The sequence below is a fragment of the Oncorhynchus mykiss genome, chromosome 16 (genome assembly GCF_013265735.2).
Source record: "Oncorhynchus mykiss isolate Arlee chromosome 16, USDA_OmykA_1.1, whole genome shotgun sequence".
In the NCBI taxonomy this organism is placed as follows: Eukaryota; Metazoa; Chordata; class Actinopteri; order Salmoniformes; family Salmonidae; genus Oncorhynchus; species Oncorhynchus mykiss.
Genome location: NC_048580.1, coordinates 56,245,795 through 56,261,540, shown reverse-complemented (window position 1 = coordinate 56,261,540; position 15,746 = coordinate 56,245,795). Strand labels below are relative to the sequence as shown.

The window sequence follows — 15,746 nt, the reverse complement described above, 5'->3', positions numbered from 1 at the left end:
GTTCTGAGATTAGGTCACAGCGAGCATTCCCCAAGTGAAACCCATTTGATCAGAGATCGTATAAGATGTGAGATGTTAGGCTTGGGCAGTGCTTTTTTGATTTCTAATGGCAACTGGATAGAGATTCCTGACAGATTATATGTTGGACATATTTTCTGGATATGACACTCTGCTAAATGACTCAGATGGTGCGATCAGTGACAGATTATGTTAAGTATGAGAGGTCACTTTTGCTGTGTGTCTTACTCTTCTCCCAGCTGTCTCTTCTCTCCAAATACATTCTCACTTTTTCTCTCCTTCTAAGCACAATTCTCTCCCTGGTGGGACTGACATATTGAGAGGATATCTGTTGTTTATATTGTTTATAGACACTGGGGCCAGAGCACAGACTTCCTGCTAAAGTAAATGACCGGTGAGCTAAATCCATCATAAAGGAGCAGAAATGATAAATAAACCCCCTGGAGGTTCTATTAACTCATCTTCATCTGGCCCTCCTGGGTGATGATGTCTGGGAACAGCAAAGGGATGGCAGGGTGAAATGTGCTAGGGTTCAGAGAGGACAAGGGAGAGGAGTTTAGGGGGAGTCTACCCCCCTGGAGCTCAGCTTGGTGGAGCATGGCCTGGACTGGGTGTGAAGGGTTAGTGGGTGGTTGGACTGTGATTGTTGCAAGGGCACTTTAGTGATTTGAACTTTGTAATTCCTACCTACCACAGTATGTTCTGAGCATTAGCCTACACCATATTTTTCCAGTCAGATTTTTCCTTTCTTGTGATACTATGGTTATACTCATCATATTTCCAAAGTTAGAAGCAGTTATGTTTCAGTGTGTCCATATAAGCGGAAATTATGGTTTATGCCGCGCTTAAAAAATCCACAGACAACTACCTATTCCTATAATTTACAGTGTTAAATAATATTAATATGTGATACAAATATTTTAAGTGAACAAATTATTCATTTTGCCATTATAATAAGGTTGGTAGAAATGTGAAAATTGTTGTGGAAATCAGTTGTCGCTCAAGTCGACTACAAAACCCACAATGCAATGCTCTCTCTATGAGCTGGCTGGCTACACACAGTAGTGACCCGTCATTCAGGCCAGGTGGAGCAGAGCCCAACCTCCTTTTAGCCCCACCTGTTTAGCTAAAAAATATATATCTACAGTGGGGCAAAAAAGTATTTAGTCAGCCACCAATTGTGCAAGTTCTCCCACTTAAAAATATGAGAGAGGCCTGTAATTTTTATCATAGGTACACTTTAACTATGACAGACAAAATGACAAAAAAAATCCAGAAAATCACATTGTAGGATTTTTAATGAATTTATTTGCAAATTATGGTGGAAAATAAGTATTTGGTCACCTACAAACAAGCAAGATTTTTGTAACTTCTTCTTTAAGAGGCTGCACAATTGGTGGCTGACTAAATACTTTTTTGCCCCACTGTACAGTACCAGTCAAAAGTTTGGACACAGCTACTCATTCCAGGGTTTTTCTTTATTTTTACTATTTTCTACATTGTAGAATAATAGTGAAGACGTCAAAACTATGAAATAACACATGGAATCATGTAGTAACCAAAAATATAATATATTTTATATTTGAGATTCTTCAAATAGCCACCCTTTTCCTTGATGACAGCTTTGCACACTCTTTGCACTGGACTGTCGTTGAATCAAGTCAACAATCTACTGGCAAATCCTTTTCAATCCTTGTCATATGAAGAGAAATAATGAAGAGAAATTATAGATAAAACATGTCATTACTCATCGGCCAATGGACATAAACATTACAGAACAAGCTGGAAATCGCAAATTCAACAATGAGTGGTTTGGAAGCAATCAGTAGCTAACTGCAAGCATTGCAAAGCAATCACTAGCCTGCTATTCAGTGGAGTGGGTGTGTGGTCTAAGTCTGGGTTCAAGGGTCTGTTTTCCAAGCTTAAAAGGATAGAGATTCAACATTGGCCATGCTGTCAATCCAGCATGACGTCTGACACGCTCAAAACAACTGGAAACTCGGAACTGGGAAATCTCAGTCTTCACTGAGTTCAAGACAACTGGGAACTGAAAAAAACAAGCCCTGACTGGGAAAACATGTTTTGAATGGTCATCCAACTCGGAATTGGCAGACTTTTATGACAAAGTTTGATCACAAAATTTGCCCACGAAGGACCACTGTGTCACGTTCCTGTTCAAGTGAGTACAGCACAACAAGATGAGTCCAAAAATGTATTGTATGCTGCTGCAGAAATGATGTAATATGCCAGGGAGATATGTATACTGTAGCTAAGAAAGTAATACTTAGTGTATGTTGTGTAGTAAGCTGTTATTAATAGCCCATGTGCCTCACCCTAATAACTTAGCCTAAGCCTCATTACGCACACCTGGCATTCATCATTACACGCACCTGTGAATCATTATGATGGGGCCGAACACGCTGGGGAGGAGGTACCGTCATTATGATTCACACCTGGACTCCATTGCCTCCTTGATTACCTGCCCTATATGTCATTCCCTTTTGTTTCTTCCCCAGTCGTCATTATTGCTGTTTCATGTCGGGGCGCTGTTTGTGTTTCTTGTTTTGTTAATTTATTAATTACATGTATTCACTCCCTGAACTTGCTTCCCGACTCTCAGCCTACATCGTTACAGAATGACGCCTAACCTAAGGGAAGCATCCGGGAGTGTTTTATTTATTTATTTTGGTGGGAATGACGTCGGGTCCGGGAGCCACCACAGGCTCTCATGCCTTAGACAGATCGCCAGGTTCCCCTGCTACAGCCGGCTCTTCGGGCTTTCATGCCTTCACTGGATCGCCAGACTCCCCTGCTTCCACCGGCTCATCTGGCTGCCCTGCCTCAGCCGGATCACCAGGCTCCCCTGCCTCAGCTGGTCTGTCACGTTTGCGCGCCCCAGCCCGCGACAAGTTCCCGTGTATCAGCAGGGGTGACTGGTCCGTTCCTGATCCCCGGTGTTCGTCCCTTTGGTTGGCGTCCTGCGGCTGGAGCCGAACGCGCCGGGGAGGGGGTATCGTCACGTATGCTCTCTGGCACTCTAGGTCACCATGCTCCCATGTCTCAACCAGACTGACATGTTTCCCGCGCCTCAGCAGAGGTGACCGGTCCGCTCCCGATTCCCGGGATTGTCATTTTGGTTAGCATCCTGAGTCTGGAGCCGCGCGTCAGGGAGGGGGTACTGTCACGTGTGCTCCCTCTCCGGCCTCTTGGTCACCAGGTTGCTCATTATGGCGCACACCTGTCACCATCGTTACGCGCACCTGCGTGTCATCAGCCTCACCTGGACTCATCACTTCCCTGATTATCTTCTCTATATGTCACTCCCTTTGGTTCCTTCCCCAGGCATCATGGTTTCTGTTTCATGTCTGTGTGTTGTCTGTGTTTCTTGTTTTTTATTATGTTGCGTTTATTTATTAATATACTCACTCCCTGAACTTGCTTCCCGACTCTCAGCGCACATCGTTACAAGTACCCAATACTCATACTTGAGTAAAAGTAAAGATACCTTAATAGAAAATGACTCAAGTGAAAGTCACTAAAATACTACTTGAGTAAAAGTCTAAAAGTATTTGGTTTTAAATATACTTAAGTAACAAAAGTAAATGTAATTGCTAACATATACTTCAGTATCAATAGTATAAATTTCACATTACTTATAGTAAGCAAACCAGATGGCACAATCTTGTTTTTTAGATTTACGGATAGCCAGGGGCACACTGCAACACTCATAAATAATTAACAAACGAAGCATTTGTGTTTAGTGAGTCCGCCAGATCAGACGCAGTAGGGATGACCAGGTACAGTATGTTTTCTTTATAAGTGTATGAATTGGACCAGTTTTCTGTATAACGAGTACTTTTTGGTATAAGGGAAAATGTATGTGTAACGGTCTTCTTCCTCCTCTGACGAGGAGTAGTAGGAAGGATCGGAGGACCAATGCGCAGCGTGTTAAGTGTCCATATTTTTAACAAAGAAATTGAACACTGAACGAAAACATCAAAGTGAATGAACGAAACCGAAACAGTTCTGTCTGGTGCAGAATACAAACACTCAACAGAAAATAATCACCCACAACTCAAGGGTTGCTAAGTATGGTTCTCAATCAGGGACAACCATTGAGAACCATACCAGGCCAAACAGAAATACCAAATCATAGAAAAAGGATCATAGATAACCCAACCGACTCACACCCTGACCATACTAAAAGAAAGACATAACAAAAGAACTAAGGTCAGAACATGACAGTATGGAGTAAAAAGTACATTATTTTCTTTAGGAATGTAGAGAAGTAAAAGTTGTCAAATATAAATAGTAAAGTACAAATATCCCCCTAAACTACTCAAGTAGTACTTTAAAGTATTTTTACTTGAGTGTTTTACACCTCTGAACAAAAGTGTGTACAGATTGAAAACAAAACTTATTAACTGCAAATTCATTGGAACATTCTCTTGCTGTGAGGAACATAGTTGTACCAGATTCTGTATACAAAGTTACAGGTTTTAGATGGAAAGTATGGACTGTAGAGCTAGGGCTGGCACAAATACCGTATAATTGCGTAACTGACGATTAAGGATAAAGACCAGCATGAAAATAAAATAACCCGCTGTAACTGTAAAAAATAAATAATAATAATTGCGTTTGTTTTTTTGTGTGGAACGAACAGCTGTCTGAAGACGGGACAGCTGAGCATTGGTGCAGTTGAGTCCGTTTCTGCGGTAATATGGACTCTTTACAACCTGATAAAACTTTGTTGCTCCTTGCTGAAACAAGCAATATGTTGTAGAAAACTAGTCTTTGGTTGCCTAGGCAATGCCACCTCCCTGCAGCAGCACCACTTGCAGTCAGGAGCGGAGGAGAGGAAAACATTCGATTTTTTGGTGTATTTCTTTTTGCTATTCAAATGATTATAACAGTGATCACGGTCATTTGGCTGACCAATAACCGTCATCCAAAATGATTTTATTCCGCTGTGTATTCATTGAGTAATTTTGTATTTTATTGACTGAGCCTGACCATACTCTCTATTCCTTTTTGGAAGTTTATTGTGTAATAAATGCATTTTATTCTATTCTGTGTTGTTTTGTCATGGCTGCTGATGTTCTTGTCCCTTTCTAGATCAGGGACTACTGGCTTACATAACTACATTTTGATAACCAAGGATTAGGTTCTCTTCTACAGAGTGGCTGGTTGCCCTCAGTATGTCACTCTGGTGGAAATATGGACTATACCTCCTTAGATACTACAACTATTATTGTTTTAGAGGGTCCTCATAATCACTATGCAATAGAGGGGACATAACATTATTAGTGGACAGTAGGAGTATGCCTCCAACCATACTGTGGCATGGACAATATACGAGCCCTACTGTGTGTGTGTGTGTGTGTGTGTGTGTGTGTGTGTGTGTGTGTGTGTGTGTGTGTGTGTGTGTGTGTGTGTGTGTGTGTGTGTGTGTGTGTGTGTGTACACAGTGACTGTAGTCTGGGACAGCTGTAGGCCCACTACAGGTAGATAATGCTGAGTGGAGCTCCTGAAGAGTAGTTGTGTGTGCTATTGTGTAAACACAGGAGAAAAGCAAGCAATTAGGCCTGGCCTGGCCTGTGATCCTACAAACATACTGTACAGTACAACCATACACACAGACAACACTCCGTCACAGGCAAGAAGACAGGCAAGAAGACAAGAAGGCAATGTCAACTCTCCTTCACAAATATGCACACAGTACTTTCTCTACAGACTACTTAAGTAAACATACAACACACGCACGCACACACACAGCAGGTTTCTCTCTTCTCTCTGGGCTGTTTTTGCTTGAACAGTGAGAGTAATGTAAACAGAGCTGAGCGCTCGAAACCATCTGCCTAATGTCAGTGTGTCCCATATCTGTCTTCTCTTTCTCTCTCTCTCTCTCTTTCTCTCTTTCTCGCTCTCTCTCTCCTTCCGTCTCTCTCTCTCTCTTTTTCTCTCTCGCTCTCTTTCTTTTTCTATTTCTCTTTCTTTCTCTCTCTCTCCCCCCTCTCCTACTCCTTCCGTCTCTCTCTCTCTCCCTCACTTCCTTCGTCTCTGTCCCTCACTCCCTCCGTTTCTCTCTCTCTCTCTCTCTCTCTCTCTCTCTCTCTCGCTCTCTCTCTCTCTCTCTCTCTCTCACACACTCTCTCCCTCACTTCCTTCGTCTCTGTCCCTCACTCCCTCCGTTTCTCTCTCTCTCTCTCACTCTCTCTCTCTCTCTCTCACACACACAATCTCTCACACACACTCTCTCTCTCTCTCTCTCACTCACTCACTCACTCACTCCACTACCACCACATCCTTCCTCCCCTTAACACCCCCTGTCTCCATGTTATCTGTTGTTGTCCCTTGAATGCTATTCTATTTTCTATACTCACCCCTCCTCCCTCCACAGTTTATTTCCCCTTCCCTTAGCTCACATATCTTCCTCTCTCTCTTTTTTTATTGCTGCTTCTCATTCTATCTCTCGCTCCCCCTTGCTCCATTTTCTCCATGTATCTTGTTTATTTGTCTTTTCTCTTATTCTTCCTGTTTTATTTATTTCCCTCTTCCTTGGTGTAAAACTCTGCATATTCACCTATGCACTTGTTTCTCGGAAAGGTCAGGGAGAGTTCAAAGTTAATTCATGGGCCAGATGTGGATTAAGAGATAAGGGGCTATTAGCTAAACCAAGCCTTCTTCAGTTAATTTCACTCTGACGAAATGCACACATATGGGCTAGGTGGAATTTCATCCATTTCTTGTATAATGTTCTTAGGGGGAGGAATATTTTAAAGTGTGCAATATAATGGCTGTATGTTTACTGTAAACCTGAAATCATTCCAACCAAGCCTATCTGTGTTACTGTTTCAGCCCAGTAGGAGTCAGGCTTCACCTGCATAATGATGGGGCAATCAACTGTCTATTTCAGGATGATTCAAAGTTTTATAAGGATGATAGAATCACTTTCATATAAAGTAGAGGGAGAGCAGAAGAAAGAAAGAGAGAGTGAGGTTTGGCAAGTATCTAATCTTATACTTCCAAGGAAAGATGTGGTTTTGATAGCAAAGACCATGGTTAACCCTAGCTGGCACATTAGCCCCTTAACTTATTTGCTGTGCTAATTTAGGGTCGCCACATAGGGTGTGACATAACAGTGTTTCCTGTTGGCATGTAGCAAGCCAGTGTTTGTGTCCAAAAACAGCCTCGGGAGGAGTGGAGTGTTTCCACTCTCTCACGCTGCAAACTGTAAACAAGAGGCCATCTTTAAAGTGAACAGCCTCTCAGCGTGTCAGAGGGCAGCGTTTTTTCCCACGCTACAGCTGGGGACACTCCGGGGACAGTGTGACAGGGGAGGTCCCAGAGGCAGGACACAAAAAAGCGTCTGTTTCATTTCAAGTTTAACGAGTTCAGAAAGTAAGATGTTAAACATATGAAGTGGTCAATGGACTGCCATGAGAGGACGGGAGCACGAGGAAAAAATGATCCCACAAACAGGATCATCATGCCTCCACAGGGAAGGTTAATGATTTTCTTGGCGTCTGTGTGCGCGTGTGTGCATGCTTGCACGTGTGTGGGAGTAAAAACATGGATATTGTGTATTTCCATACAAGGTCAGGAGTATGTAATGTTTTATAAATGATGTAATTGTACATCTCAGTCCTTGAGGAGAAGCACAATGTGTCATTGGTGTCACAGTATGACCTGTGAATCTGTGTGTATGCCATCATAGAATTAAAGAGAGGGAGAGATGGGCAGGGAGAGAGACAGAGAGAGCAGAGAAAGCACCATTTCAGTATCAGATTCCATGTGTGTTTCATCACTGTGTTTGATACTGTACATCCCTATCCAGATACCCACAACATGGCTCTACGCTGCCCCCTAGCACAGAATGTTTTGGAAAAACCGATGTGGGGTCAAGTCTCTAAATGTCCCCTTTCTTTATCCTCCTCTCTTCTAGCTGAGCGCCAACGTGCTGATATTCCTGTGCACTAACATCATTGGGATCTGTACCCACTACCCTGCTGAGGTGTCTCAGAGACAGGCCTTCCAGGAGACCAGAGGATACATTCAGGCCAGACTGCACCTGCAGAGAGAGAACCAGCAGCAGGTACACCCACACACACACACACACTGTGTAAACACCTCCGCTGACTGTCAGGAAGCAGTAATGAAGCAGTAATTTTGAAGGACATACAGTTGAAGTCAGAAGTTTACATACACTTAGGTTGGAGTCATTAAAACTCGATTTTCAACCACTCCACAAATTTCCTGTTAACAAACTATAGTTTTGGCAAGTCGGTTGGGACATCTACTTTGTCCATGACACAAGTCATTTTTCCAACAATTATTTACAGACAGATTATTTCACCTATAATTCACTGTATCACAATTCCAGTGGGTCAGAAGTTTACATGTGCCTTTAAACAGCTTGGAAAATTCCAGAAAATGATGTCCTGGCTTTAGAAGCTTCTGGTAGGCTAATTGAGATCAAATGAGTCAATTGGAGGTGTACCAGTGGATGTATTTCAAGGCCTATCTTCAAACTCAGTACCTCTTTGCTTGACATCATGGGAAAATCCAAAGCAATCAGTCAAGACCTCAGGAAAGAATTGTAGACCTCCACAAGTCTGGTTCATCCTTGGGAGCAATTTCCAAACGCCTGAAGGTACCACGTTCATCTGTACAAATAATAGTACGCAAGTATAAATACCATGGGACCACACAGCCGTTATACCGCTCAGGAAGGAGACGCATTCTGTCTCCTAGAGATGAACGTACTTTGGTGCGACAAGGGCAAATCAATCACAGAACAACAGCAAAGGACCTTGTGAAGATGCTGGAGGAAACAGGTACAAAAGTATCTATATCCACAGTAAAATGAGTCCTTTATCGACATAACCTTAAAGGCTGCTCAGCAAGGAAGAAGCCACTGCTCCAAAACCGCTATAAAAAAAGCCAGACAATAGTTTGCAACTGCACATAGGGACAAATATCGTACTTTTTGGAGAAATGTCATCTGGTCTGATGAAACAAAAATAGATCTGTTTGGCCATAATGACCATTGTTGTGTTTAGAGGGAAAAGGGGGAGGCTTGCAAGCTGAAGACCACCATCCCAACCATGCAGCATGGGGGTGGCAGCAGCATGTTGTGGGGGTGATTTGCTGCAGGAGGGATTGGTGCACTTCACAAAATAGATGGCATCATAAGGAAGTAAAATTATGTGGATATATTGAAGCAACATCTCAAGACTTGAGTCAGGAAGTTAAAGCTTGGTCGCAAATGGGTCTTCCAAATAGACAATGACCCCAAGCATACTTCCAAAGTTGTGGAGGAATGGGCCAAAATTCACCAAACCTATTGTAGGAAGCTTGTGGAAGGCTCCCCGAAATGTTTGACCCAAGTTAAACAATATAAAGGCAATGCTACCCAATACTAATTGAGTGAATGTAAACTTCTGACCCACTGGGAATGTGAAGAAAAAAAATGAAATAAATCATTCTCTCTACTATTATTATGAAATTTCCCATTCTTAAAATAATGTGGTGATCCTAACAGACCTAAGACAGGGAATTTTTACTCTGATTAAATGTCAGGAATTGTGAAAAACTGAGTTTAAATGTATTTTTCTAAGGTGTATGTAAACTTCCGACTTCAACTGTATGTATTAAATGCAGATACTAACTAAGCCAGATACTTCTCTCAACACTTCAGGAACGCCTCTTGCTGTCTGTGTTGCCAAGGCATGTTGCCATGGAGATGAAGGCTGACATCAACGCTAAGAAGGAAGACATGATGTTCCATAAGATCTACATCCAGAAACATGACAACGTCAGGTCAGCATAGACACAATCATCCTGGTAACCTCAGTAGCCCTGCCCTGACAACAACACATCAATAACCACAGCATTACTTGAACAAACCAAACTGACAAGAGCTATGACCTCTAAAGGCATCAGCATTATTCAGTTTGGCTGGCGGCTATCCAATGTCAGCTAGGAGAACCGAAGAGTGTGCTTCGCTTGAAAAAAGCGCAATAGAACTGTTTGCCCATTTTGAGACGCCGTAGCCAAAATAGTCAGAATTGGTTTAAGGTAATTCAAAAAATCTGTCATTCATTTTGACGTTTTGTGCCAAGGAGATCTTAGTCGCGCAATTTTACATTTAACTAATGTTTGGTGCAATATTTCTCAATATGCATAAAAACGTGTCGTCCCTCATTGAATTACAACAAATAGGAATCCCGAATGTTGACCAATCACCGAGGAAGGGGCGTAGACTTCAGCCCCGAACTTTGGCTTGCTTCTAGAAAAGAATGTGTGTGCCTGAACAGCCGAAAAACCCTCACCGAAGTCCAAAACATACAAAAACGTCACAAAATGTTGTTATAATATGTACACAAACTGTTCCGAACTGTTTCGGACGCCTTAACATGTAATACAGTGTTGATGTGTTTTATTTCTTGACCTCATTTAACTGTTATTCAACGGTATCTTTTATCAAATAAAGGCAGGGTACTTGTATATTTATTCAACATTGCACATCAACATTATCATACACACATACTGTATATACGCACGCACGCACGCATGCGCACACACACGCACGCACGCACGCAGACACACACACACGCACGCAGACACACACACACACACACACACGCAGACACACACACATACACACACACACACACACCCTTACTCAGGGCTTGGCAGAGAGCGGGCTAATTAACACTAGTAAGGGAATACTTAATTACCAGCAGCCAAGATAAGATAATCCCCAAAGAATGGGAGCTTCAGCCCAGATTCAATTAGAGCACCGACTATACACCCCCCCCCACACACACACACACGCACAGGCAACTAGACAGACATTAAGGCTGTGGACAGACTACCCCAACACATAACAAAAGGAGGAAGGGTCATCCGATTAGTTACTGATCAACCAATCCTGTCTCTTTGTTTCTCTTCAGTATTCTGTTTGCGGACATTGAGGGTTTCACCAGCTTGGCGTCTCAGTGTACGGCTCAGGAGTTGGTCATGACGCTCAACGAGCTCTTCGCCCGCTTTGACAAACTAGCATCTGTAAATAAGAATTTCTCTTCACTCTCTTTTCACCTTCCCCCATTTTCAAATTTTCTCCATTAACTAGTGTATTGCCCTTCAAATTGAATATAATTTGTTCTCTGTCCCTCCCTAACTGCCATAACTGCTTTGTCTCTCTATCTGTAGGAGAACCACTGTCTGCGTATCAAGATCCTGGGCGACTGTTACTACTGTGTGTCTGGGCTGCCTGAGCCCCGCGCTGACCACGCCCACTGCTGTGTGGAGATGGGCGTCGACATGATAGAGGCCATCTCGTGAGTATGAGGAACGTCTGTGTGTGGGGAGATGCCATATTTTCTAGACATGACAAATCGTAAAATATATCAAAAGTATTGCTTCAGCCTGTTGGAGTATCATGTGTTTTTTGGAAAAACATTTAACATACATGTTCTTTGTGTAAATGTGCAGGCTGGTGCGTGAAGTGACGGGGGTCAACGTCAACATGCGTGTGGGCATCCATAGCGGCCGTGTGCACTGTGGGGTGCTGGGACTCAGGAAGTGGCAGTTTGACGTGTGGTCCAACGATGTCACACTAGCCAACCACATGGAGGCTGGGGGCAAGGCAGGGTGAGGGAGACACACACACACACATGTATGCACACATGCACTTGTGCACGCAGACACACACATAGACTGACCCTGTGTCCTTCTCCCAGGAGGATCCACATCACCAAAGCCACCCTGCAGTATCTAAATAGGGATTATGAGGTGGAGCCGGGTTTCGGAGGGGAGAGGAACGCCTACTTGAAGGAGAACAGCATTGAGACCTTCCTGGTGCTGGGCTGCAGCCAGAAACGGGTTAGGGACAAAACGACTTCCTACACTTGCTAACCACCACACGTACAGTTGTATGACAGTTTACAGGGCTCTCCAAACACTGGAGAATTGAGGTTGTTCCACGAAGAGTGCCTTTTGCATCTCTTTGATGTTTTAAGCAGACATTGTGCACCAATATTGAATTTTAAAAGCATGTCATATTAAATTAAGTGCCCTTTAATATAGACCACATGGATAATTCAATAAATCAATTTTTTTATATGAATAAAGAATTCAGCATTTTGACATGTCACTCTTTGCACCCCATGTGACTTCTAAGAAGATAAAATTAAAATGTGAAGTTTTTACCATCCCCTAGTTATTTTGTTGCTTTGACAAAGTAATTTCTAAAGATGATTATTTATTTCATGTTATTAGTTATTAATTTACATCAGTCCCTCATTTTAAGGTCAACCCTGTTGTGTGAACTGAACTCTTGTTGCTGAGGAGTATTCCTGTCTGTAATAAAGCCCTTTTGTAGGGAAAACTCATTCTAATTGGCTGGGCCTGGCTCCCCAGTGGGTGGGCCTAAGCCCTCCCAGGTCCACCCATGGCTGCGCCCTTGCCAGTCATGTGAAATCTACAGATTACGGCCTAATTGATTTTCTTACATGAACTGTAAAATCTTTGAATTGTTGCATGTTATGTTTATATTTTTGTTCAATATATAGTTCTACAAAATGTAGAAATGCGCAGTTTTCACATATGTAGACACTGGTTTGGTGCTGGAGATAATGAATATGATGTTGAAAAGTGGCAGAGTTGCCCTTTAACCTATTGAGATGGAATACTTTCTTTAATGAAGTTCAACATGTGCCCTTTATGACAGAATGTTAAAATTAAATTAATTTTGGACCAAGTTACACTACTCAAAAGGCACTGAATTGGTGGAACAACCCATTGGGTTGTCCATGTTAGCACCCATTTAATCCACTCGAGGGTTTCACCGGTTCAGTTGTCTTACCTTTGTCTCTGTCTGTGCTTTCCTCTGTGTAGAAAGACGAGAAGGCCATGATGGCCAAGATGCAGAGGACGCGGTCCAACTCCAACGAGGGCCTGATGCCTCGCTGGGTGCCCGACACAAGGTTCTCCAGGACCAAGGACTCCAAAGTCTTCAGACAGATGGTGAGATGAGACCTCTCTCTCTCTTGGCTCATTTGTGTCTCATCTGTGTCTCTCCTGCTTCTCCCCTATATCTACTTATTGTATCCCAATATTCTTACCCATAAATGTTACCTCACTTCAGAGTGCTCTGTGTGTCCCACTACCAGCGTTTACCAAACAAGGTCCTGGGGACCCCAAGGGGTGCATGTTTAGATTTTTGCCCTAGCACTACACAGCAGATTTAAATATTCAACAAATCATCAAGTATTGATTATTCGAATCAGCTGTGTAGTCATTGGGCAAAAAACAAAACATGCATCCCTTGGGGTCCCCAGGACCGAGGTTGGGAAACCCTGTAGTAGTCTCTCCATTATGTTCCCCAGTGTCTACCGATAGTCTCTTCTGTCTTTCCTCTCCTGTCTCCTGAGGGCCAGCTCTTCCCTACAAGGTTTATCTATTGGCTAATCCCTCTTTTTACATCTCTTGTCTGGGTTTCTGTATGTTGGTTAATCCTCCTTTTCTTTCTCTTTCTCAGGGGATTGATGAGTCGTCCAACAAAGACAAGTGAGTAGTTATTTTTCTGAGGATGTTTAGGATACACACATATACACATATACACACCCACCTAAATACACACCCAGGGAGACAGGCTCACTTGCCAAAATGCTCTCTCTCTCTCTCTCTCTCTCTCTCTCTCTCTCTCTCTCTCTCTCTCTCTCTCTCTCTCTCTCTCTCTCTCTCTCTCTCTCTCTCTCTCTCTCTCTCTCTCTCTCTCTCTCTCTCTCTCTCTCTCTCTCTCTCTCTCTCTCTCTCTCTCTCTCTCTCTCTCTCTCTCTCTCTCTCTCTCTCTCTCTCTCTCTCTCTCTCTCTCTCTCTCTCTCTCTCTCTCTCTCTCTCTCTCTCTCTCTCTCTCTCTCTCTCTCTCTCTCTCTCTCTCTCTCTCTCTCTCTCTCTCTCTCTCTCTCTCTCTCTCTCTCTCTACCTCCTCCCCCTTTCCAGCCGTGGTGCCCAGGAGGCAATGAACCCTGAAGATGAGGTGGATGAGTTTCTTGGGCGAGCCATCGATGCTCGCAGCATCGACCAGCTGAGGAAAGACCACGTCAAGAAGTTCCTGCTCACCTTCCAGACCTCTAGCCTAGAGAAAAAGGTATCTGCGTACATCTCCCAGAATACTCTGGGCTTTATTTAGTTCATCCCTGGTGTGTTATGTAGTTCACATTCACAGTTAATGTCTGCTGATGTTTTTTAACGGGTTCTGATTTCTCTCTGGTAGTATTCGAAGAAGGTAGACGATCGCTTTGGGGGTTACGTGGCTTGTACCCTCCTGGTCTTCTGCTTCATCTCCTTCATCCAGATTGTCATATTTCCACAGTGAGTGACCCACACGTACACGCACACGCACACACACACTTACTTTTCTGAGTCCTCCTGTCTGTGTGTCTCCTCCTGCAGCACCCCAGTCATGCTGGGGATCTACATCACTATCTTCATCATCCTCGCCAACATCCTCTTCATCTGTGCCATATATTCCTGCATTAAGGTAAGACCTCCACAACACACACATTACCTACTGTACACACCCACATGCATTCTGGACACTAAACGTTATTTCCTTTATTCCTCCTCTCTTGTAGCTGTTTCCAGCTGCGATGCAGATCGTGTCAAAGAAGATAGTCCAGTCTCGTACCAACAGCACTCTGGTGGGGGTGTTTACCATCATCCTCGTCTTCATCTCTGCCTTTGTCAACATGGTGAGACTGAACAGATTGACACACACACACCTACAGCAAACATTTCCCCACAAGTTAACATGTTTGTGCATGTCTCCTCGGTTGTAGTTTGCTTGTGACACGGAGAGTTTGGTGGACTGCATTGCCCGGGAGCTGAACATCTCTGTTTCCATGGTGACACCCTGTCTCATCCGCAACCTGTCTGTGTCGGTAGATGGGGGTCTAGAGATTTGTCCCAGCCAGGGCCCCTCATGTCCCTTCCCAGAGGTGAGTGGGTGTGTTACCGATGTCAGGTTGTATACTGATGTCTTATATGTTCTTTATAAATAACAGGTTAATCGGATCATCAATCAATCCTCTCTGTCCTTCTCTCCCTCAGTATTTCAGCTACAGTGTGCTGCTGACCCTGCTGGCCTGTTCAGTGTTCCTCCAGATCAGCAGTATAGGGAAGCTGGCCCTCATGCTGCTCATCCAGCTCACCTTCCTGCTGCTGGTGGAGTGGCCACAGGTGGCGCTGTTCGAAAATGCTGACCTCTTTGTCACCTCCAAAGCCCTGTGAGTACTGGGGCTGCGTTCAGGAGGGCACAATGTTGTAGTCATCAATGTTTTCTTTTGACTAAACCATTTTCTTTCTTTTTCTCATCCAGTGATTTCAATGAAACTATTCAATGGTCCAGTTTCAATGAAACTACAGTCGAGTGGTAAGTTTGGATTCAAAGCCTTTCTGAAATCATTATTTTAAATCTGTGTAGGTGTGCATATGACCCATTTTCTCTTTCTCTGATCCACTCTCTCTCTGCAGTTTGGTTTGTGCCTCTCTGACCTTTCTTTCTAACTGTCTCTCTGCAGCCCGTTCAGTGTGACCAAAGTATCTCTGAGAGTCATGACTCCTGTGATTCTCACTGTGTTTGTGCTGGCGCTCTACCTCCATGCCCAGCAGGTGGAGTCCACTTCACGCCTCGACTTCCTCTGGAAGCTACAGGTACC

General features: G+C 43.5%; 1 protein-coding gene across 2 annotated transcripts in view; it reads left to right on the top strand.

Annotated features, from left to right (window-relative positions):
- Positions 1–15,746, top strand: part of LOC110492371 (adenylate cyclase type 6) — a 52,741-nt gene that overhangs the window by 31,963 nt on the left and 5,032 nt on the right. For both annotated transcript variants that reach the window (XM_036947347.1, XM_036947348.1), the window contains exons 4-19: positions 7,964–8,113; positions 9,719–9,840; positions 10,977–11,088; positions 11,236–11,363; positions 11,518–11,676; positions 11,766–11,907; positions 12,922–13,050; positions 13,565–13,593; positions 14,029–14,176; positions 14,303–14,400; positions 14,482–14,569; positions 14,664–14,780; positions 14,868–15,026; positions 15,139–15,314; positions 15,407–15,460; positions 15,609–15,741. In XM_036947347.1, the coding sequence (XP_036803242.1) occupies positions 7,964–8,113; positions 9,719–9,840; positions 10,977–11,088; positions 11,236–11,363; positions 11,518–11,676; positions 11,766–11,907; positions 12,922–13,050; positions 13,565–13,593; positions 14,029–14,176; positions 14,303–14,400; positions 14,482–14,569; positions 14,664–14,780; positions 14,868–15,026; positions 15,139–15,314; positions 15,407–15,460; positions 15,609–15,741 (1,944 nt within the window). The remainder of the gene's footprint in view (positions 1–7,963; positions 8,114–9,718; positions 9,841–10,976; positions 11,089–11,235; positions 11,364–11,517; positions 11,677–11,765; positions 11,908–12,921; positions 13,051–13,564; positions 13,594–14,028; positions 14,177–14,302; positions 14,401–14,481; positions 14,570–14,663; positions 14,781–14,867; positions 15,027–15,138; positions 15,315–15,406; positions 15,461–15,608; positions 15,742–15,746) is intronic.